Here is a 22,664-nt window from a genome sequence, read left to right as displayed (position 1 = left end):
ACTTTACCGATGTTAGTCTAATCTCCCCATTTAGGTGTTTACTCCCTGAGGCCTTGTTGGTTTGTGGCTCTGCCCATGGTAGAGGACAGCAAAGCGCACTCCTGTGATGCAACGACCAAGAACCCTGGAAGCTCAAGGGGTCTTGGCCATGAAAAGCTTTGAAACTAGCATAAGAAGTGCTGGAGAAAATTAATTGTAGGTATTTGTGTAGGGCAGTGATGTGATTAAAATGGTGCTTGAGAGACACTATCCTGAAAACTGTAGAGCAGAGGAGAGGAGACTGGCTAGCAGGCCACTCCAGGCCTCCCAGCAGGGATTGAAGGAGGACCTCAGGGGCTCAGCGGTGTGTCATCTGACCGTCCCACCTTCCCAGACTCATCCCACTCCTTTCTTCTTTTCTGCCCTCCCACCCAGGCAGTCAGCTGCACAGGCTTTCTTTGTATCTCTAATGCTGATTTGTATCTTTTGCACACTTTGACCCATTGTCTGGAATCTACCTGCTCACCTTTCTGCGTTAACTCCAGTTCACCTTCACTGCTCAAGTTCAATACTAGTTCCTTGAAGGATTATTCCCTGACACTCTAGTATAGGTTAGGTTCCCTTGGTGGGCACAAATAAATTACTTTTAAAATTAGTTGTCACTAGTGTGTGCTATATTGGAAGCTCCTTGAAGACAGATGTTTGTCTGTTGCAGTCACAACTCTACCCCAAAGTGCCATGCACAGTGCCTGGCACAGAATATGGAACAGTACTTGCTGAGCACCTGAAAGGCTAAATGAACATGGAGCTTGATCATCTTTATGATCCAGCTAACAACGTGGGACTTCTGCTCGTAGCTTACTCGGGGCAGTGAACGCATTGCGTGGATGAAATTTGGACCTGAGAGATTATTCTAGAAGGGAAATCCCGAACTTTCTGAGGAACTGGTTCTGCTTACTTCTTAACCTCCATATTCAAACAGCAGGATCCAATGTGGTGACTTGGTTGTTCATATTTCTCAGTTGAAAAATGTCATGTATAATCCGAAGTGTTATAAAATAATAATTACTTTAACAGTTGTGATAAGATGTATATAACATAAAATGTTCCATCATAACCACCTTTAAGTGTACAGTTCAGCAACATTAAGTACATCCACATTGTTGTGCAACCATCACTACCTTTCATCTCCAGAACATTTTTATCTTCCCAAACTGAAATTCCATTCCCATTAGACAATAACTCCCCATTTCTCTCTCCCCCAAGTCCCTGGCAACCACCATCCTGCTTTTTGTCTCTATGAGTTTGAATACTCTAAGTACCTCATATAAGTGGAACCATGTAGTATTTGCTTGTTTGTGATTGCCTTATTTCACTTAATATAACATCCTCAAGGTTCATTCATGTTGTAGCATGTACCAGAATTTCCCTCCTTTTTAAGGCTGAATAATATTCCATAGTATGTATAAACCACATTTTGTTTATTCAAATATTTGTTGAAGGACATTAGATTTGTTTCCACCCCTTGTCTTTTTTTTTTTTTTTTTTTTTTTGAGACAGAGTCTCGCTCAGTCGTCAGGCTGGAGTGCAGTGACACGACCTCGGCTCACTACAACCTTTGCCTCCCTGGTTCAAGAGATTCTCCTGCCTCAGCCTTCCGATTAGCTGGGATTACAGGCATATGCCACCAAGCCCTGATAAATTTTGTATTCTTTAGTAGAGACGGGATTTCACCATGTTGGCCAGGATGGTCTCGATCTCCTGACTTCGTGATCTGCCCACCTCGGCCTCACAAAGTGCTGGGATTGCAGGCGTGAGCCACCGAGCCCAACCTCAGCCCTTGTCTGTTATAAATAATGCTGCGATGTACATGGGGGTACGAGTATCTTTTTGAGACCCTGCTTTCATTTCTTTTGCATGTATACCCAAAAGTGGAATTGCCAGATCCTATATTAATTCTATTAATTTTTTGAAGAACTTCCCCACTGTTTTGTGTAAATACTTTTTAAAATAAAAATATAGCAACTTAACATGTGTTACCTCCTTTCAATATCACCTCGTAAGAGTATTCATTTATTCCAGCTGGGTGTGGTGGCTCACGCCTGTAATCCTAGCACTTTGGGAGGCCGAGGTGGGCAGATCACTTGAGGTCAGGAGTTCGAGACCAGCCTGGCCAACATGGTGAAACCCTGTCTCTACTAAAAGCACGAAAATTATCTGGGCATGGTGGCATGCACCTGTAATCCCAACTACTCAGGAGACTGAGGCAGGAGAATCGCTTGAACCCAGGAGGCAGAGGTTGCAGTGAGCTGAGATCTCGCCACACACTCCAGCCTGGGTGACAGGGCGAGACTCCGTCAAAGAGAGAGTGTTCATTTATTTCAACAATCTTGCCATTAATCCTAGTGGTCTCAGACTTTCCTTTTAGAAATGTTTTTGAAATTCTAACACTAGCATAGGATAGCAGTGGGAATAGTTTCTGTCTGCATTTATATCACACTTTACTGTTTTTGAAATGATTTGATGGAAAAATCAGTTCATGTTTCACAGTGTGCATTCACAAATGTAATTTCATCAAACGCTGCAACAATTCCATGAAACAGATTGCCCCTTCCTCGTCTCCTTATTGCTGGTCCTACTTCTATCTCCATCTGTCCATCTACATGGATGAGTTTGTAAAATGTAGATACCAACTTTTTGCTTCTATGTTTCGCTAGCCTTCTGTGCTTTTCATCATGAAGATCAAAGTCCTAAGCCTAATGTCAAGGTCTTTCATTTCTTACCACTTGGTTCCGACTTCAAATACCCCATGTCTGTGATTCCAAACTCTTTGCTCTTCCTGGAAGGCCCTTTGCTTTTCTCATGCTGTTTCCTCTGCCTGGCTTTTCTCAGGATACTTTATAGTTTTCAGATGTGTGACTTCTCCGACATGGTTTTCTTGGTCTGCAATCCCCATTCCTCAGTCTGATTTAGGCACACCTGATTTACTTGAACAACAGCACTTGCTACTCTACTTTGGAATTCTACTCTCTATACATCTACTCTCATGCTTGACTTTGAACTTGGTGTGTATAGGGACTATGTTTCTTTTGTCTCTATGCTTGGTACACTTTAATACATTTTTGAGCCAAGCAGTGATTTTCAACTGTGGAGAGGTTTGATTTTGCACCCTCTTGCATCTGGGACTTGCATCTGGGACTATCTAGAGATATTTTTGGTTGTCACCACTGGAGGGATTGCTACTGCACCTAGTATATAGAAACTAAGGATGCTATTGAATGTCCTACAGTGCATATTACCTATGTAGCCCCTCACAGCAAAAAGCTTTCTGGCCCAAGATGTCAGTAGTGAATTGAGAAGTGATTGAGAAGCAAATTGAGAAGTGATTGAGAAGCCCTGGGCTAAAGAAGGAGGGTGACTGTTCTATAATATTAATGGACAAGGTCCATGATTTTAGTGACCTTTGCTGCAGCATGTTAATGCCCACTGGTAAATATTATATTTAAGTAGGCACACTGGTTCTAGATTGGAAACAACAACTTCCCCCAAGGGACATGAACAAATTTTGTTGGGAGCATTTTTGGGTTTATCTCAATGACTTTATCACAATGTAATTTAAATTAAATGTCCTAGTAGCATTGAAACAATGGGAGCCAGAAAAGCTAAACATCTTACACAATGAGAAGTTATTAGGTTCAAAATGCCAAAAGAGGCCAGGCACGATAACTCACGCCTATAATCCCAGCACTTTGGGAGGGTGAGGCAGGCGAATCACGGGGTCAGGAGTTTGAGACCAGCCTGGCCAACATGGTGCAACCCCATCTCTACTAAAGATAAAAATAATTAGCTGGGTGTAGTGGAGGGCACCTGTAATCCCAGCTACTCAGGAGGCTGAGGCAGGAGAATCGCTTGAACCCGAGAGGCAGAGATTGCAGTGAGCCTAGATGGTGCCACTGTACTCCAGCCCTGGTGACAGAGTAAGATTCTACAAAAAAAAAAAAAAAAACCATGCCAAAAGAACTTCTATTTTCTTGAAAACCACTGAATGGGATTGAGCAGAAACCTACTGGACAATCCTTGGTAGGTATGGCCTTTGCAAGAATCAAACTAAATACTTTTGCAGTTGGGTAGAAGGAAAGAAGGATTCTGAGACATACCAACATCTAACTTCTTACTAGGATGCTGACTAGCAGACTGGGCAAGAGAAGGAGTGCAAAATCTGCAGGTGGGCATGGAGCTTCAACAGGGATCCCTTCTAGCCCAGCCTCTAAGGACTCTCCCACTTTGAGCTGTGGCTACTGCTCCTCTTGTTTGTTAAGCAGAATGTGTAAGGAAAAAATAATTAATGCAACTCATTATCATCTCACTGTTCCTTTAAAAATGATTATTACTAACTGATTTTAATACTTTATTTTTAAATTATTTTTTTTATATTCTCTCTAGTCTTTTTAATGATTAATTTCCATAGGTTTTTGGAGAACAGGTGGTGTTTGGTTAAATAAGCAAATTCTTCAGTGGTGATTTGTGAGACTTTGTGCACCTGTCATCTAAGCAGTATACACCATACTCAATTTGTTGTCTTTTATCCCTCACCCTCCTCCTACCATTTCCCCCAAATCCGAAAAGTCTATTATATCATTCTTATGCCTTTACATCCTTATAGCTTAGCTCCCACTTATGAATGAGATCATATGATATTTGGTTTTCCATTCCTAAGTTACTTCACTTAGAATAATGGTCTCCAATTCCATCCAGGTTGCTGTGAATGCAATTATTTCATTCCTTTTTTGTGGCTGAATAGTATTCCATGGTAAATATATACACCGCAATTTCTTTATCCACTCATTGATTGATGGGCATTTGGGCTGATTCCGTATTTTTGCAATTGCGAATTGTGCTGCTATAAACATGCATGTGCAAGTATCTTTTTTGTATAATGATTTCTTTTCCTCTGGTTAGATACCCAGTAGTGGGATTGCTGGATCAAATGGTAGTTCTACTTTTAGTTCTTTAAGGAATCTCCACACTGTTTTCCATAGTGGTTGTACTAGTTTACATTCCCACCAGCAGTGTAGAAGTGTTCCCTTTTCACTGCATCCCTGACAACACCTATTATTTTTTGATTTTTTGATTATGGCCATTTTTGCAGGAGTAAGGTGGTATTGCACTGTGTTTTTGATTTGCATCTCCCTGATCATTAGCAATGTTGAGCATTTTTTCATATGTTTGTTGGCCATTTGTATATCTTCTTTTGAGAATTGTCTATTCATGTTCTTAGCCCATTTTTTGATGGTTTTTTTTTTTCTTGTTAATTGTTTGAGTTCCCTATAGATTCTGGATGTTAGTCCTTTTTGGATGTATAGATTGTGAAGATTCTTTCCCATTCTGTAGGTTGTCTGTTTACTCTGCTATTGTTTCTTTTTCTGTGCAAAAACTTTTTTAGTTTACTTAAGTCCTACTTATTTACAATTGCTTTTGTTACATTTGCTTTTGGGTTCTTGGTCATGAAGTCTTTGCATAAGCCAGTGTCCAAAAGGGTTTCTCCAATGTATTCTTCAAGGATTTTTATGATTTCAGGTCTTCATTTTTTCACAGAACTAGAAAAGACAATCCTAAAATTCATATGGAACCACCAAAAAGCTCACATAGCCAAAGCAAGACTAAGCAAACAAATCTGGAGGCATCACATTACCTGATTTCAAACTATACTATAAGGCCATAGTCACCAAAACAGCATGCTACTGATAAAAAAATAGGCACATAAACCAGTGGAATAGAATAGAGAACCCAGAAATGAAGCCAAGTACTTACAGCCAACTGATCTTCAACAAAGCAAACAAAAACGTAAAGTAGGGAAAGGATGCCCTATTCAACAAGTGGTGCTGGGATAATTGGCAAGCCACATATAGAAGAATGAAACTGGATCCTCATTTCTCACCTTATACAAAAATCAACTCAAGATGGATCAAAGACTTAAATCTAAGACCTGGTTTTAATATTTTAACAAAATTGAATTTGAAGAATATTGCTTAAAATTAAATGTAATATACTTCATTAAATTTGAACATTAACTGATACAGGTTTGAAAGTTCATGACACTTGTCATTATCTGTATCATCTGGGTTTGAGGGCACTTAATAAACAGAGTCAAGGAACTTGGTGGTAATGAACTCAGACATTTTAGTAGTGAGTTGTTGACTTTGTCACGCCAAAACTATTTCCAAAATTCCTTATGAAAAATAAGTGTTCAGTCTTGATTTAGATTATATATAAAATATGGTATTGATCATTTATGGTTATATTTTATAAACCTTCATAATATTTAATTTTCATTTTTAATTCTAAGTAGCACATTTCTATTAGGAGACATGTGATATGGATTTCCAGCACAACCTCAGTACAAATTTATGATTGATTTTGTCATTGAATTGAGGTTGACATAACGTTGTCTTGTATAAACTTATTGATTCATTCTATTTAGCTCAGTGTACATTAAAAATAGAAGTATTATGTTAACTCTTACCGTGGCCATTTAAAATGAAAACAACAACGTGAGTTCAAATTTCTTGACTAAAATAACATTCGTTTACAAAGTTATGCATTCGATATTCTGTATCAGAAGAGAAGAGAGAAAGGGTTGGATAATCATAGGTGCAGCTTTTTAAATGATTTTCAAAGGGAGTAAGTCTACAATGATTCTCATTTTAATGACTCTGCTGATATGGTCAAATCTAACTTTCTAACCTTTGGCTGTTTTTTCCATCTTACCATTCCCTGTAGCACCATCCTAATGGTCCAGACACTCACCTGCCACCTCTCTATCATCAGTTTCTCTTATCAAAGCTGCACACTAAGAAAGAAGTCCAGGAGCTCAACAAAATCAGAGCAGATTTCATAAGAAACAGGCAGCAGACCCAATAAAAGTCAAATAGCAGGCCTAAGAGAAAGTGTCCTATTCTACTTTTTTGTTCATCTTACTTTTCAGGATAGACGTTCACATAGAGCTAAATTTTGAGAAACTGTCAAATGTCTTGATTCCGTCTACCTCATCATTTTTAAACAGGTATTTGCAAGGGGGGCCTACATCTAAGGCGAGCTGCATGGATACCCCCTGTCCATAACCTGTTGGGGGCAGGTTCATGTAAGTCAGGATGCATTCTGTACACATCTATGTCCAGGGGTTCTTGGCCTATATTCCTGGGATTTGAACTGCTGCTGGGCTTGTTCTAGTTTTCAACATATAATCACAAGTTCCAGATTTTCTGAGAGAAGGATAAATTTGTTTAGTTTATTTTTTCATAAAGGAAATGCATGAAATATGTAAGAAATATGATTTTGAATCTGAAAACTTATAACTCCCTTCACATATATAAATGCAAAGAAATGATAGCACTTCTCTGTCGTGTAATTTTTTTGGTATACACACCTGTCCCCAACCCCTCAAGGAATTATAACTTACTTAAATAGGACCCAAGAGTCATACTTGAATGGCACAGACAAGGTACTAACATTTACCTGTGAAAGGAATGAATGAATGAATGAATGGGGATGAATGACCAGATGGACAAAGGTGCTCTCTCTTAATTTGACAAAATGGATGAACAGAAAAGAATCTCTGTTATCTCTGAAGCAGATAAGACAACTCACATTGCTCAGTCTAAATTCTATCTTTTTGGACGAACCTGTGGTTTTCAAATAGTCGTAGAACTTGTCGGGCTTCCAGCAGCTTGAGTAGGAGGTTCTGAAGCCCACGGATGGCATAAATAACCAGACTAAGCAGTTCCCCACAGCCGGAGGAAATGCTCTGGCATACAGCACAATCATCCCAGCACTCTCGGGTGGTCATATAAATGTCAAGCTTGAGTGTGAGTGTTATGTTTGGCAGATTAATGCCTCATTTATTAGGCCACATATCTGAGTAAAATCATTTTCCAAATTACTTGAAACTTAACCTTTAGGCAGGAAAACTCAATTTACTTTAACCACATTGATGGGATAGTTTTAAATGTCCCTGCCTTCCCTAACAGTGTATTTAATATCACAGACCATTTTCTTGGTAATCCTAGATATTATGCTATTGTAATGATAGCCTCAGACATAACTGAGGTGTGTTTGTGTCTCAGAAAATAATCGTAGAAGTGCCTTTGCTTTTTGATGGGTGCATTTTCTAGTTTTACTTCTCCCATGACTTCAGCCGTCATTTATTAGGTCTTGTTACATTACTGTGCCTACTTCTGTTCATTCCTCGTTTTCCCTTTTAGTTTCTGCTGTGGGCTGGGAAACTGAGTTTATTAGGCTTATTGTGTGCCATGTAAATGAATTATGCCTAGACCAAGAGCACAGAACATCCAGTGAAGCTCTGAGCGACTCCCTTTCCGGTTAAATTCAAGAACTTTATTCATAGACTTGGTGACCCCATAGATAACACATCCTTTTCTGAGGCACTTAAGGGAGACAAAAGAGTCAAACATGTGGAGTTCAGAAGATCACCTTTAGTGTGAATGAACTGACATTTGGGAATGTGACTGATATTAATATCTGCAGGCAAGTGGACTTCCTCACTGTCCCCAGAGTGATAGAGATTTACCCATTTGGTCAGGGGCACCATGCACAGCCTTGGGCCTCTTTACTTGGGGCCTGACACTGGAGGCTTTGCAGTAGAGGAGCCACCCAGACACACCTTCTTGGCCCAACCAGCTCCCGAGAGAGAAGAAGGGGAGGGCGTGAGAAAGACATGCCCAGTTCCGGCTCCCCAAATCACTCATCAGAAGTCACTAAGGGAGGAGCAAGTCATGGGGGTGGAGAGGCTGGCTATGTAGAGAGAATCATCCCGTCTTTTGAAGCCAAGAAGTGGGGAGGAATTGTCTCCCTCTAACAGTGGTGTGTTCTGACTGCCCAGGAAGGCCACGATTTTATTACTTTCTCCTGAGTCTCTGGTTCTCAGTCAGGTCATTGAAGTTGCTAGGTAGGTAACTTCCAGAAAGGAGGAGCTCTGTGAGCTCATCAGCGCTGCAGCATGACCCACTTTACACCCAGCTTCTTCATGTGCAGAATGAATCTATTCATTTCCAGAAGACTTCTTCAAAATTAGCTTGTGAAAACCGAACGATGAAGTACTCTTATGAAGTACACATCAGTAAAGGGTGAGCCCCCAAGAGTGTCCTTCTTTATGTCTGCAAACAGAAACCTTCAGCAGCGGTTGAGTCTTACTGGGCATGGGCATTGCTTATAGCTAATCCTCACTCAGGCAGATTTTTAATCTCTCCAGGTCATTCAAGAGATGGGAGGCAATAACCCATTGGCCTGTAGTTAAAAACCAGAGTGATGTAACACAGCGCAACTGCTGTGGAAAATGATGAGGCAGTTCCTCCAAAAATTAAACATAAGCCAGGCACGGTGACGCAAGCCTGTAACCCCAGCACTTTAGGAGGCCAAGGCAAGCGGATCACCTGAGGTCAGGAGTTCGCTACCAGCCTGGCCAACATGGTGAAACCCCATCTCTACTAAAAATACAAAAATTAGCTGGGCTTGGTGGTGCACTCCTGTAGTCCCAGCTACTCATGAGGCTGAGGCAGGAGAATCGCTTCAACTCGGGATGCAGGGGTTGCAGTGAGCCAAGATTGTGCCACTGCACTCCAGCTTGAGCAACAGAGCAATACTGTCTTGGAAAAAAAAAAAATTAAACATAGAATTATCTTGTGATCCAGATATTCCTCTTTTGGGGTATATACTCAAAAGAACTGAAAGCAGGGCTTCAGATATGTGTACACCCATGTTGAGAACAGTGTTATTCACAGTAGCCAAAAGGTAGATGCAACTCAAATGTCCACCAATGGATGAAAGAATAAACAAAATGTGGTCTAGCTGTACAATGGAATATTACTCAGCCTTAAAAAAGAAGGAAATTCTGACACAGGCTACAACGTGGATGAACCTTGAACACATTATGCTAAGTGAAGTAAACCAGTCACAAAAGGTCATGTACTATATGATTCTAATTATATGATGTATCTAGAGTGGTCAGAATCATAGAGACAGAAAGTAGAACAGTGGTTTCCAGGGGATCGGGATTGGGGAGAGTGGGGAGTTGGTGTTTAATGGGTACAGTTTCAGTTTGGGAAGATGAAAATTCTGGAGATGGATGGTGGTGACAGTAGCACATAGGCAAGTGTAATTATCACTCCTGAGCTCTACATTTTAAAATGGTTATGATGGTAAATTTTATGTTATATATATTTTACCACAGTAAAGCAAAAGTTGTGTGTGTGTGTGTGTGTGTGTGTGTGTGTGTGTTTTTTTTTCTGTTTTTGTTTTGTTTTTTGAGGCGGGGTTTCACTCTTGTCCCCCAGGCTACAGTGCAATGGTGCAATCTTGGCTCACTGCAACCTCTGCTTCCCACGTTCAAGTGATTCTCCTGCCTCAGCCTCCTGAGTAACTGGGATTTCAAGCAAGCACCACCACGCCTGGCTAATTTTTGTATTTTTAGTAGACTGGGTTTCACCATGTTGGCCAGGCTGGTAGCGAACTCAGGTGATCCGCCCGCCTTGGCCTCCCAAAGTGCTGGGATTACAGGCGTGAGTTACCATGCCTGGCCACAAAAGTTTTAAAAAAAGAGAGAAAAAACAAAAACAAAAAAACAGAGCAGTGACTGTGAGGAAACCAGAGCTATGAACCTGAAGGAACAGACAGAGGTGGGTCCAATGGGAAGAACTGTAACTGCTTAGTTGGTAACAGCATGTTGTTTTACATGAAATTTTGTCATAAAACCTTGGTCAAATGAGTCATTATAATACTAATTATACTAATAGTGGGTCAGGAAACAACATAAAACTTTTCTTTGGCCAAGGATATGATGTTGAAAAATGTTGCCTCACACTGTTAACTAGAATGTGTTAAAATGAAAAGTTCATAGAAATAAGAACTTTTAATTTCCCTTAGAACAAGAAAACTGCTGTTCAGAAACATGAGTATACCTTACATCAAGGTGAAGATTTAGGAACAATTCATAACTGCTCATATATGGTGAATCCCTTCCTAAACCCTCTTTCTCTGCCTGCATTCACACCTCTAAGGAGAGCAAATACTAGAAGCTGGAGGTCTTCTGTTGCCTGAGTATAATGATGTCTGCAGTCAAATGGCCTTGCAGGTGATTTTCAGGGATGTCCCTGGGCATGTGAAATTGGAGGAGCCTGGGAAGAGCATAATTGCATGGCGTAAAAAAGGAGTGTTTGGAAAGATGCTAGATTCAATTTGGAGGGTCTACTGAAGGGAGAGGTATTAATTAATTAATTAATTATTAATAAGACAGGGTCTCTCTATGTTGTCTAGGCTGGTCTTGAACTCCTGGGCTCAAGAGATCCTCCTGCCTCAGCCGTTTGAGAAGTTGGGATTATAGGCACATGCCGCTGCACCTGGCTAGGGAGAGGTTTTCAAAGGAATTATTAGATCAGGGAGTTTGGGGAGAAACAACGTACCATGCATAGCATGCTGTAAAACATTTCTTCCAGAAAATTTTCAGTAAAATCTCTATCTCCCAGTATGGTCTGGTCAGGTCCATGGGCTGCAGATATGACAGAGTGCCAAGTGGTCCTTCATAGAGGATGAGGCAAGGGCTGGTTCTCACCTGGGTTGCCAACTAGGTGCTAGTGCTCATGGTAACTTCAAATTCTAACTTCTTGCCCTCACTTAATTTCAGTATTAACTAAGCTTACACTGTAGCCTAAATTTATGAGGATAAACTGAAAAGTAATATCTCTCTGAATATTGGGGCATGCCAGTTTTTTTTCTAAGTGAATTTTCCCAAGAGTCCTATACAATTTTTTGTCTCTCACTCTTCTTCCCTTCCATTCTTTTCTCAATGCCTTAGGGTTTTCCCAATTTATCTCTAATCTGATTTGAATGGAAGATTCCTCATGAAAATGGACCCCCCTGTTGTTAATTAAGTAATGCTAGCTTCCACAGCAGCCACAACTCCAAATCTCAGTGGTTTAATGGCTCAAAAGTTTACTTCTTATTCCTGTTACGGGCTCATCTTGGGTTTATAGGGGCCTTGCTCTGCAGAGTTACTCAGGTGCCCAGTCTGAAAGAAACTGCATCATCTTATAGACATATCATCTGGAAAACGTGTCTCCTGAGGTCACCAAGTAAAGAGGAAAAAAGTGGGATGCAGGAGGCACCTAGCTCATAATTGTCTAAGCCAGCACTTGTGCTCATTGTCCATTGGCCAAAATTAGTCATATGGCCTCAGCCTAGCTGCAAGAGAAGCTAGGAAATGAAGAGGAGAGGATGGAGTATTCAGTGAGCACTAACTCTCTTTGCTACCCTTGCTGACTAGAGTACTATGAAGCCCTAGTTACATGAAAATTCAACAAACTCTGGAATATAATTCATTTTTTTTTTATAGAGGGTCTCACTTTGTAGCACAGGCAGGAGTACAGTGGTGTGATTATAGCTCACTGTAACCTTGAACTCCTAGGCTCAAGAGATCCTCCCACCTCAGCCTCCCCAGTAGCAAGGACTATAGGTGCACACCACCACACCTGGCTAATTTTTAAAATTTTGTAGAGATGGGGAAGGGCAGGTCTCAATATGTTACCCAGGCTGCTCTTGAACTCTTGGGCTCAAGCAATCCTTCTGCCTTGGCTTCCCAAAATGCTGAGATTACAGGCATGAGCCACTATGCCTGGCTGAATATCATTTTTATATAACAATAGTCTGTTCTCGTGGATATCTGCAGGCTTTCTTTTTCCTTCTTTTATCACTTTTGTTCAAACTAACTCTCTAAATTTAGCTTAAATTTTTAAAACCCATAATAGTTAAGAAAAAGCGATAGGGACTGTTAGTAGTATTTAGTGTGCAATTAGTAGTATTAGTAGTATTTAGTATGTAAATATAAACAAGATTACTAAATACTACTAAATACTATTAGTAGTATTGTAGTATTTGAGCAGTATTTAAATTAGTAGTATTTTAATTTATTAGTAGTGTTTAGTATGTAAATATAAACAAGATTACTAAATACTACTAAATACTATTAGTAGTATTGTAGTATTTGAGCAGTATTTAAATTAGTAGTATTTTAATTTATTAGTAGTGTTTAGTATGTAAATATAAGGTTTATATTTACAGATACACCTTTTGTAAATATAAACCTTATCTGCTGCCAGGTAGTGGACAGCAGATATTATCTATCTCATAGTGTCTTATATAGTTATTCTGTCACTTATTTATTGCTTTATATTTATTTGTGGACTTTTCCCCCCATGATGTAATAAGAGTGAGTAAGTGATGGTGAAAATCTCTGACTTTATCTTTTACTTGTTGATCATCTTCCTCTTTCTTTTTTGTGCTCTTTGTTTGGCTATTGCATTTTAGGGACAGTCCAACCTAGAAGATAAGACTCTTGCATGGGACCACGGCAAACTGTACAGGGTCTGCTTAGGCGCACATGTAGACTGGGCCCTACTGTCTGCAAGCCTAGCTATGTTTAGGTTGCAGCACCGGCTACACAGATCACTGGATTTCCGATATTCTTTAGGACAGTCCATTGATAAAATGGTCTCGTGAGTCATTAAGGCTGTCCTGGATATCACCTTGGGACACTTGGGGATCTCTTTCCATCCCAAAGAATTGGAATGTAGTTTAGGAAGGCCTAGAGAACGTGTGATAGTCCATGGTCCTGGAGAGAATTAGGAAGATATATGGGAGATGCTACAGAGTAGGACAACTCCATGGGTCCCAGTGATTCCTTTTTTTTGTTTCTTGAGGGGATTGCATAGAATTGAGCTGAACCTCACTATAGTCGCCATGTTCAGATCGTTTGTCTCTGCTGGAAATATTCCTCTTCCTTTTGGAAGCAGTACCCTTTTGTGGTCCCCTGTGTGCATTACAACCCTAGGGAAATCTATGGCCTGCGGGTGTTATCACAATGGGAGGTTAAGGAGGGGAATGGCGGAGTGGTTACCCTAACCTTTCTCTCTTCTTTTTCCTTCTGTTCTCCACAAGGCTTTTTGTGTTTTGTTGATGAAAACAAATGCATCTCTGGCCTTTAAGATGAGCTGCATAGGAAGATGCATTGGATTAGGCCTTAGATAAGAGCTTATCAAACATGGAGGCTGGGTACGGTGGCTCACACCTGTAATCTCAGCACTTTGGGAGGTCGAGGTGTGCGGATCACCTGAGGTCAGGAGTTTGAGACCAGCCTGGCCAACATGATGAAATCCCGTCTCTATTAAAAATACAAAAATTAGCCAGGCTTGGTGACGAATGCCTGTAATCCCAGCCACTCAGGAGGCTGAGGCAGGATAATTGTCTGAGCCTGGGAGTGAGGCCAGGAGCCTGAGATCACGCCATTGCTCTCAAACATGGTGATAGAGGAGACTGCCCTCAAAAAAAAAAAAAAAAAAAAAAAAAGGAGAGGTTTCCTTGAATATGTCTTTTGTTCTGTGGGGTTACTGCCTGCAAATCAAATGTTGATTATCAGTGCAACTACTACAGAACCTGAGAAACAAAAAAGACTTCAAAAAATAAAAAGCCGGTTTTTTTCCTCAAGTATTTTAACCAGGAAAACTTACAAAATTAGTCAAATCTGAAGTCTTGCCTAATTTATATTCAGTATATAGTCTAAAAATGCTTCCAGATTTAAAACAGAAAGAAAATCTTAAAAGCAAATGATTTTTCTCTCTCTTTTCCCTTCTTCAGGCTTTTCCTCCAAATGCGATCATTGTATTTTTCTACTGCAGTGCAGTGACTATATTCTTCACAATAATCAAACTAGTCAGTTATCGCCTACACCTCATGTTTGACAAAGGAGAAGTAATTCAGCAAAAGCCCTCCAGAAAGGAAGAAAAGCCAAATAAAGACAAGGAGGCCAAAGGTGAACACATAACTAATCCCAAAAATCCAAGGTAATATTTCCAATCAATGTGACACTTCAAAATTTAAATGTTTTGCTCTTAAGTTTTTTATCAGTTGTTTTTGAAATCACTAGTACAGGCAGATAGAAATATGTGCATTTTTTTAATATTTCAGCATATACTTAAGCATAACATTGATATTCGTAATCGGGATGGTTTAACTGGCTATCAATATGACCTTCTCACATGATCTAGAATTCATTTGTCTTAGGCTTAGCACTGCAAAAAATTTCACTTCACTGTTTTTATGTTGTTATTTAAATGCTTAGAACATGCCAGAGTATTTTAAAGAATAGCATTTGTGTTTGTTGATATAAAAGTGATACATTACATAGAACTGAAATATTAAGAGTAATTTTTGAGTTAGCATTCTTTTCACTATTCTTGTATTATTTCTTACAGCTCCTTAAGATAGCATGTCCTCTAATTTAAAAGTAATGTTTATTATAAGGTTTATCTGCTGCACATGGTGGCTCATGCCTGTAAACTTGCATTTTGGGAGGCTGATGTGGGAGGATCACTTGAGTCCAGGAGGTTGAGGCTGCAGTGAGCCATGATCGTGCCACTGCGTTTCAGCCTACCCGGAGAGAGCGAAACCCTGTCTCTTAAAAACAACAAACACAGATTTATATATAAGGAATATAACAAAATGGACTGTAGGAAAAATAAGTTTTTAGACTAGTACTAAAAGAGTCATGCTTCTGTTTGATAATATCACTCACTGCTCTTGTGTTTCTCATGTTGGGTTAGCAATAATAGGCAGATTCACAATGGCAAAAAGGAAGAGGCCAGTCGAAACCTCTCCACGCCTCCCCTCCGCTGCAGCTCCAGAGGGCAAAGCATAACCTCTCATCACTCTTCTGGGCCATTGGTTAGTGGTCTTGTTTCCTGTTTCACCTTCTTCATGTGGTTTCGGTGTTGATCTCACCTAGAATTCAGCAGCAGTGATTGTAGCTTGCATGCTGTAATCACTGGCCCGTGTACAGTGAATATCACATCCCAGGGTCTGGAAATGGCCTGAAGGGTGCCCTTGGGACCATACGATAAATGCCCAGTCATGTGTTCAAAGCACACTCTCTGGCCTCCTCTGCCATCCACCCCCACTGCTGGGTCAACCACACTGGGCAGAGAACCAATTTGCAGGCCTTTGCTTCTTTCTGTTGTCATTCATTGAAGTCATCATATCTGCAATGCCTTCCACCTGAAATGGATATCGCCTCTGCTTTCCATTTTAAATCACACTTGTCTTTCTGGGAAGTCAATAAATTACCTTTTTTCTAGATTTACTTTATTGAGCTCCATTTGCTATAGTGTCAGTAGTGGCTTATTCCTTCTCTGTTTACTTTCTTAGTAGCAAATCTTCCTTTGTCACAGTACAGTTGTCTTGGTTGAATGTCCACACTTACGTACGTTTGTATCCATTCTGGTCCCCATTTTATAGAAGCTTAAGGAGAGTGAACACTGTATTGTCTCTTCCCTACATGCCATTTAGAAAACCAGTGACTGCTGGTCAGTTATTGCCGACTGTCTGGAAATGGACGATCAGCTGAGTCATCCATTGATTTTTGTTTCTTTCATTTGTTAGGAGTTGTCAGCACAGGAAACCGTAGAAGATCTCAAAGGTAAAATGTCATCATTCATATTTTATCCCTGCATTATCCTCAGTGAAGTGAAAAATATTTTTATAAAACAGAATGCCAGTGGATTAACTGAAAATAAGAACTATACCTAAGACTGCATAGTTATATTTTGACTTTGTTTCTTTAACTCTTAATTTTAATTTTTTCTCATCAGTATTTGTATATCAAGTCTTAATTCAAATTGTGATATTTTGTTGATCATAATTCATTGTCATTTCTCCAGTCTATGCCTCATTTCATTTGACTTATAAAGAGCAGACATGTAAGTTTTTTTATGGATGATAAATTATCATCCATATAAAAATTTGTATTATAGTACATACATCAAAAAATGACAGGATAAATTGTATAGCATTCTGCATATCTACCTTTCTTTCAAGTTACAAATTTTGTTTTGGGGGATCTTTCCTTTAACTTAAACAATTTTTGTTTTACGTTTTTACTAAGATTATTATTATTTTTTTAATCTTTTGACTACCTGCAGAAGGCTTAGAAAACATCTTTTGGAAGCCTGAATTAATTCCTTTGTTTCTCTGCAATTCTATTTTCTTTTCTACTACTACAAAGACAAATTTTATGCACTATTTCAGTTTTGAAAATGGTGTAAAATTTAATTTGTTCTAGAAAACAGCTGAAATTAGCACCATAGCCCTGAACCCCTAAAATGAAGTTTCTTTTTTCATCATTCAGCTGTATCCCATTATAACAATATGTAAAGGATTGTCCAGATTTTTTTTTGTGTTATTACTACTAAAATAAATTCACATTAGTTAGATTTCTAATATTTTGGTTGCACATACAGCTTCATAACAGTTACTTTATGTCTGTTTTATACTTACACACATACATACAAGCACATACCTTTTCCTTCATATTAAACATATTCTTCTAGATTAGGTGTGCTATAGCTCATCATCTTATGTACTTTGAATATCTGGTCTGGCCTTTTAATTTCACCATTCCTATTAAAACAATAATTTCCCATTGTTTACTTGTACTAGGAATTGCAGTAGAAGTTTTACGTACATTATTTCATTCTGAGTCATAGTATGTAAAATGTACAGGTAGCATTTAAACCCATACCTGGCGAGTAAATCCAGTGTTTCTTAGCAACACTATAGTAAAGCAAAGAATTTTGCTTTTTCCTTAGTCAAATCTTATAAAAGACACCATCTTAGTTGGTGGTGTTCTACAGTATTTTAAGGGATTTGGTTCCAGGACCCCCGTGGATACCAAAATCTGTGGATGTTGCTCACGTCTCTTATATAAAATAGCATAGTATTTGCATGTAACCTACACACATCCTCTTGTATACTTTAAATCATCTCTAAATTACTTACAATACCTAATACAATGTAAACGCTATATATATAGTTGTTATACTGTATTGCTTTTCATTTGTTTTATTTTTATTGTTGTATTTCAAGAATAATTTCACAGTGGGAATGTTATTTTAAAAAATAAGTATCCATGCAGCCATAAAAAAGAATGAGTTCATGTTCTTTGCAGGGCATGGATGAAGTTGGAAACCATCATCCTCAGCACACTAACACAGGAACAGAAAACCAAACACTGCATATTCTCACTCATAAATGGGAGTTGAACAATGAGAACGCATGGACACAGGGAGGGGAACATCACACACCAGGGCCTGTCGGAGGTTGGGGGCCAAGGGGAGGGAGAGCATTAGGAGAAATACCTAATGCATGCAGGGCTGAAAACCTAGATGATGGGTTGATAGGTGCAGCAAACAACCATGGCACATCTATACCTGTTCTGCACATGTATCCCAGAACTTAAAGTTAAAAAAAAAAGTGTCCAATTCCATTAGTTGCTGGTGCTGTTTTAGTTTTGTTATTATTCATTAGGTCTGGCTCTTGGGCATCACTCATTCATTTCCAATGCTAATAAAGTTGCCATGTGTCGTTCATTTCAGGTGTCATTCTATCAGAAGACCATCCCATAGCACCAGTGTCATCTACCTCACCTGGTATCAAAATGGAAAGTTTACCTGCTTGTCAAGCACACATGCTGGAAACCATGCCCAAGTCAGCAATACCCGTAAAACCAATTGCCACAGAAACTCTCATCAATGGTAAAGGAAAGGAAAGAGGAGGCAAGGGGCAGCCTCCTTTGCGCCACAGATCCGAGGGTGGCTTAGTGGATAAGGGACCCTTGAAGAAGTTGCCCCACCTGTCTTTGTCTCAGTATGACTTACTAGAAACAGACATTTCTTTCCAGCCATGGGGGAGTGAGAATTCAGTCCTGATTCCAGAACCTGTCAGTTGTCCTCAGGGTTCCGTAAGGGAACGGGTACAAAGCAAGTCACCCCAAGACAGCCTGAGCAGCAGCTGCCCTCAATGTGACACCATCGTGGCCAAGCCTGTGGAGGAGCCAGCAGACACATCCTGTCAGGTGGATACCTCCTGCCAGGTGGACCTGCCCTTGAACCAGGAAGTGGACTCCTCAGATAGTGAGGTAGCTGTTACTCTCATCGATACTTCTCAACCCGGGGACCCACTGAGTCTACATGAACCCATAAAAATTGTTATCACGATGAGCAGTACCCCAAACTCCATGACAGATTTGGAAAGCTCCCTCCACCTGAAGGTGGTTGGCATAGAGAAGACCGGTGTAAAGTCTGACGCTGAGCCAACTAACCCAGGGGCGGCCAGTTCTCCCAATGCCGAGCAGATCTCAATTCCGGTGATCACCCTGGACCTGCCTGAGGGTGGGGGAGGAGGTGTTCCCTGTCCTGAAGGCAATGGAAGTGAAAGGACTCCAGAGAGACTGAAGGCAAGGGTATCCACCAATCAGTGTTCTGGCTATGGATCTGGGGAGGGGGGAAGTGCCACCAAGGATCACAGCTCTTCCTCACGGGAACCCTGGGAATCAGCGTCCCGGCTTACACCTGATACAGCCTCTGAGTCTAAGGTGGGGAAGGAAGGCCTGACTAACCTTGACCCATTGTCTTGTAAGTCCAGCCATGAAAAGAGGCATGCCCGGGTGCTCAGTGTGGACAGTGGGACAGATGTCTTCTTGAGTAAAAGTTCCGCAGAAATTGTTAATGATACAGAGAAAACAATGCCAACTTCCAAATCTGACCTAGAGGCTAAGGAAGGACAAATACCAAATGAGTCCAACTTCCTGGAATTTGTCTCCTTGTTAGAATCCATTAATACTTCCAAGATGGCCGCATCCAATCAATTGAATGGCTCAGCAGAGCAGAATGAAGAAAGTGGGCTTCTCCAAGGTGCGATTCCACATCAGTTCCGTTCTGATGATGACATAGAAGGCAATATGCCTCTTTGCCATTTGCCTTCTGTGATTTGATTTTGCAAATAGTGGGACAACTCTTGGGCAATCGTTTGTTGCTTGGCTTTGTCATCAATATTTGCTGAATTACCGAGACTAAGCTCTGTGATGAACATGTGTACATATATTGTCCTACTCTACCAGGACACTTAAGGCATTATCATGATTTTTTTGCTTCCCTATTCTAGAAGGCAAGACTATTTACTCCCAGGGAAATAAGCAATTATATTTTACTACTGTGGCAAGTACTCGCAATAGATGTTTCTTCCTTTATGAAATAGATGCCTTCTGGGAAAGTTGATTCTAAGACAAATTTCTATGAAGTGAATCTACTTTTCCTGCTGAGTTCTATTATAAAATACAGAATTCACTAATTATCCCATGTTGTACCCATAATAATAACAAACTCTTCTGCAGCTCTTAATTTATGCCAGGCAGTGTTCTAATCACTTTGCATGTATTAACGAGGGTGACTGTACCTTGTGGTTTGCCTGGAAGGGTCCTCATTTACACATGGTTTTGCCAACATAATTATTAAGAGCACTGACTTTCTCTCTCAAAAGAGTCCCCAGTTTAGATGATAGATTATACAATTACTGTCATATTAACTCACTCTTTATTAACTTTATGTTATGGATATACCATTATCCTTCCTGTTCTTCGGATGAGGCTCAGAAATTTTCACTTGCTTTCCCAAGTGTCTAGTAAGTTCAGGAGGTGCTAGAACTGAGATTTGATTCCAGGCAGTCTTATTCCAGAGTCCTTGCATAAAAATTAAATGATATTTCCTATATGAAGATAAGGTAAGTTTATTTTCAGGTTACTTAATATCTCTGGGCCTCAGTTTCCTCATGGCTAAAATGGTGTTACTGGACTAGAGCTTTTATAAGGTCTTTTAGCTTTAAATTCTGTTAATGCTGTGATTCTGAGCATATCATTTCTATATAGATCTGTGTTGAGATAGCATCTGTATGGTAGGAATGCTTACTGAAAGTCGTGTTTGCATATGGTAGCTCATTTTCTGTGCTGTAGGTGGTAACGTTTCTTAGCGCTGGGATTTTTCCTCTGCTCTGTGGACAGCCAGGGGCTCCTCTGGCTCCATACTGGTGGCTCTGAGAAATTTTCTCTGATTACTTAAACTTTTTAACAGACAGGGCGGTATATAAAGCAGGAGTAACTTGAGACAAAAATGTTTCTAATAAAAGATGTGGGTGTTTATCATCTATCCAATATAGAGATTCATACCTCTAGGCTAGCACTGTCCAATAAAATTTTCTGCAGTGGTAGAAATATTCCGTATCTGCAGTCCAATATGGTAGCCAATGGCCACATGTAGCTGTTTAATACTTTAAGAGGGAGCTGTGCAGGTGAGAAGTGACATTTAAAATTTTATTACATTTTAATTCATTTAAGTAGCCATGTGGCTATTGGATGCTGTATTAGACAGTGCTAACCCAGAGCACATGAAGGCCTTCCCAGAAGCAATGTGTCCAGTGGATAGAGCACTGACTTTGGAACCAGATAGCACAAGGCCAGATTTGGTTCAGTAATACCGGCTGGTTGAGCTTGGACAATTGATCAAATCCATCTGTGTTGGAGTTTCTTCTACAAAGCAGGAATCATAATATGTTACAGATTTATTGTGAGGATTCAATTAGGATAATATGTGGAAAGTTTTGCTATTTGATCAATTTTAGTCTCTCATTTTTGTTTTCCCCTCAGGCCATATGTAAAGTTTATTTGGTTTGCCTGCTTGAGTTTTTGCTCTTCTTCATATTTTCAGCCAGCCACATTCAATCAGAACGGTTAAATTGGACATCGAGGTTGTGTGCAGGGAGATATGAGGTGGTATTCTATGGGAAGAGATAGGCTTAGATACCAAGCACTTGAAGGTACAGCAGGAAGGGAGGAATTGGAGTGAATTACATGCTTCTTTTAGGAAAGGACAGAGGATTTTAATTGAAGGAAGAAAGGACAGACTACAATGAATCTTTTAGCTCTTAGAAGGCCATCAACATCAAAGGTGGCAATTTAGATAGTTTTTCAGTGGTGTCATGTGTCTTTGAGATTGGTAATATCCTCTTATTCTTCTTTCACTGAAGTATTTGTTATTGTAATCTGAAAACCCAGTTTTTGAGTTTGTTTATAAAACAACGTGACGGTGTTTAATGATATTAGCAGCTTAGGAAATGTTCTCAAATCGTTTTCCTGCTCATCAGTAGGACAGTGCTTGAACTTGGACCTCACTAGAAAAAGATACAGGATTTTCTAGTTCTCTCTAGTGTACTCTTATTTCTAGCCCAGGTTCTCTTCAGAGGATTATTCTCAGGTCTCAGCAATATCCTAGAATTCAAGGCTATGGAAAACCACACACTTTTGAAAAACCTTTAAAGCATGTTTGTTTGCTTTTTTGTTTGACACAACTTTATTTTACTTTGTGGAAATAAATGAGGACTGCCCATATGAGAACAAGCAAAGTCTATTTATTCAGAGCTTACTTATGGTGAGGGAGTCAGCCGTCATCACTTGGGTTCACCTGAGACTTAAAGGCAACTAGAATGACAAAGCTTTATAGTGGAAAAAAGGGAAGGCTTCAGATGTGCCCTGACTGGAGGTTCTGGGCATTATGAAGCTGGAGGTGGCTAGACTAGGAGTGAGGCATCCTATGTGCTTCATTAGGGGACTATATTTGGTTTTCTTTGGGTGGTCCTAAGTTGGAAGCAGGGACACACATTAGGGAAGCTGTCAGCTGTGAATCAAGTCCTAGCCATTTCGGGCTAATTATTATGGGGGTTATTGTTTGGCTTCCTGGATT

At 39.9% G+C, this 22,664-nt stretch overlaps 1 protein-coding gene and 1 long non-coding RNA gene across 4 annotated transcripts in view; one reads left to right on the top strand and one right to left on the bottom strand.

Annotated features, from left to right (window-relative positions):
• Positions 1-22,664, top strand: part of PCNX2 (pecanex 2) — a 304,697-nt gene that overhangs the window by 15,059 nt on the left and 266,974 nt on the right. For all 3 annotated transcript variants that reach the window (XM_021931429.2, XM_021931434.2, XM_017953734.3), the window contains exons 2-5: positions 14,680-14,885; positions 15,645-15,765; positions 16,480-16,516; positions 18,471-19,787. In XM_021931429.2, the coding sequence (XP_021787121.2) occupies positions 14,680-14,885; positions 15,645-15,765; positions 16,480-16,516; positions 18,471-19,787 (1,681 nt within the window). The remainder of the gene's footprint in view (positions 1-14,679; positions 14,886-15,644; positions 15,766-16,479; positions 16,517-18,470; positions 19,788-22,664) is intronic.
• On the bottom strand, positions 16,398-18,793 carry LOC103880725. The gene is made up of 3 exons (XR_641914.4): positions 18,753-18,793; positions 17,396-17,496; positions 16,398-16,509 (listed from the first exon to the last, which is right to left on the bottom strand). It is a non-coding gene; the product is annotated as an uncharacterized LOC103880725 (long non-coding RNA).

This window comes from Papio anubis, chromosome 1 (genome assembly GCF_008728515.1).
Source record: "Papio anubis isolate 15944 chromosome 1, Panubis1.0, whole genome shotgun sequence".
Taxonomy (NCBI): Eukaryota; Metazoa; Chordata; class Mammalia; order Primates; family Cercopithecidae; genus Papio; species Papio anubis.
This window is presented reverse-complemented; position numbering and strand designations above follow the sequence as displayed.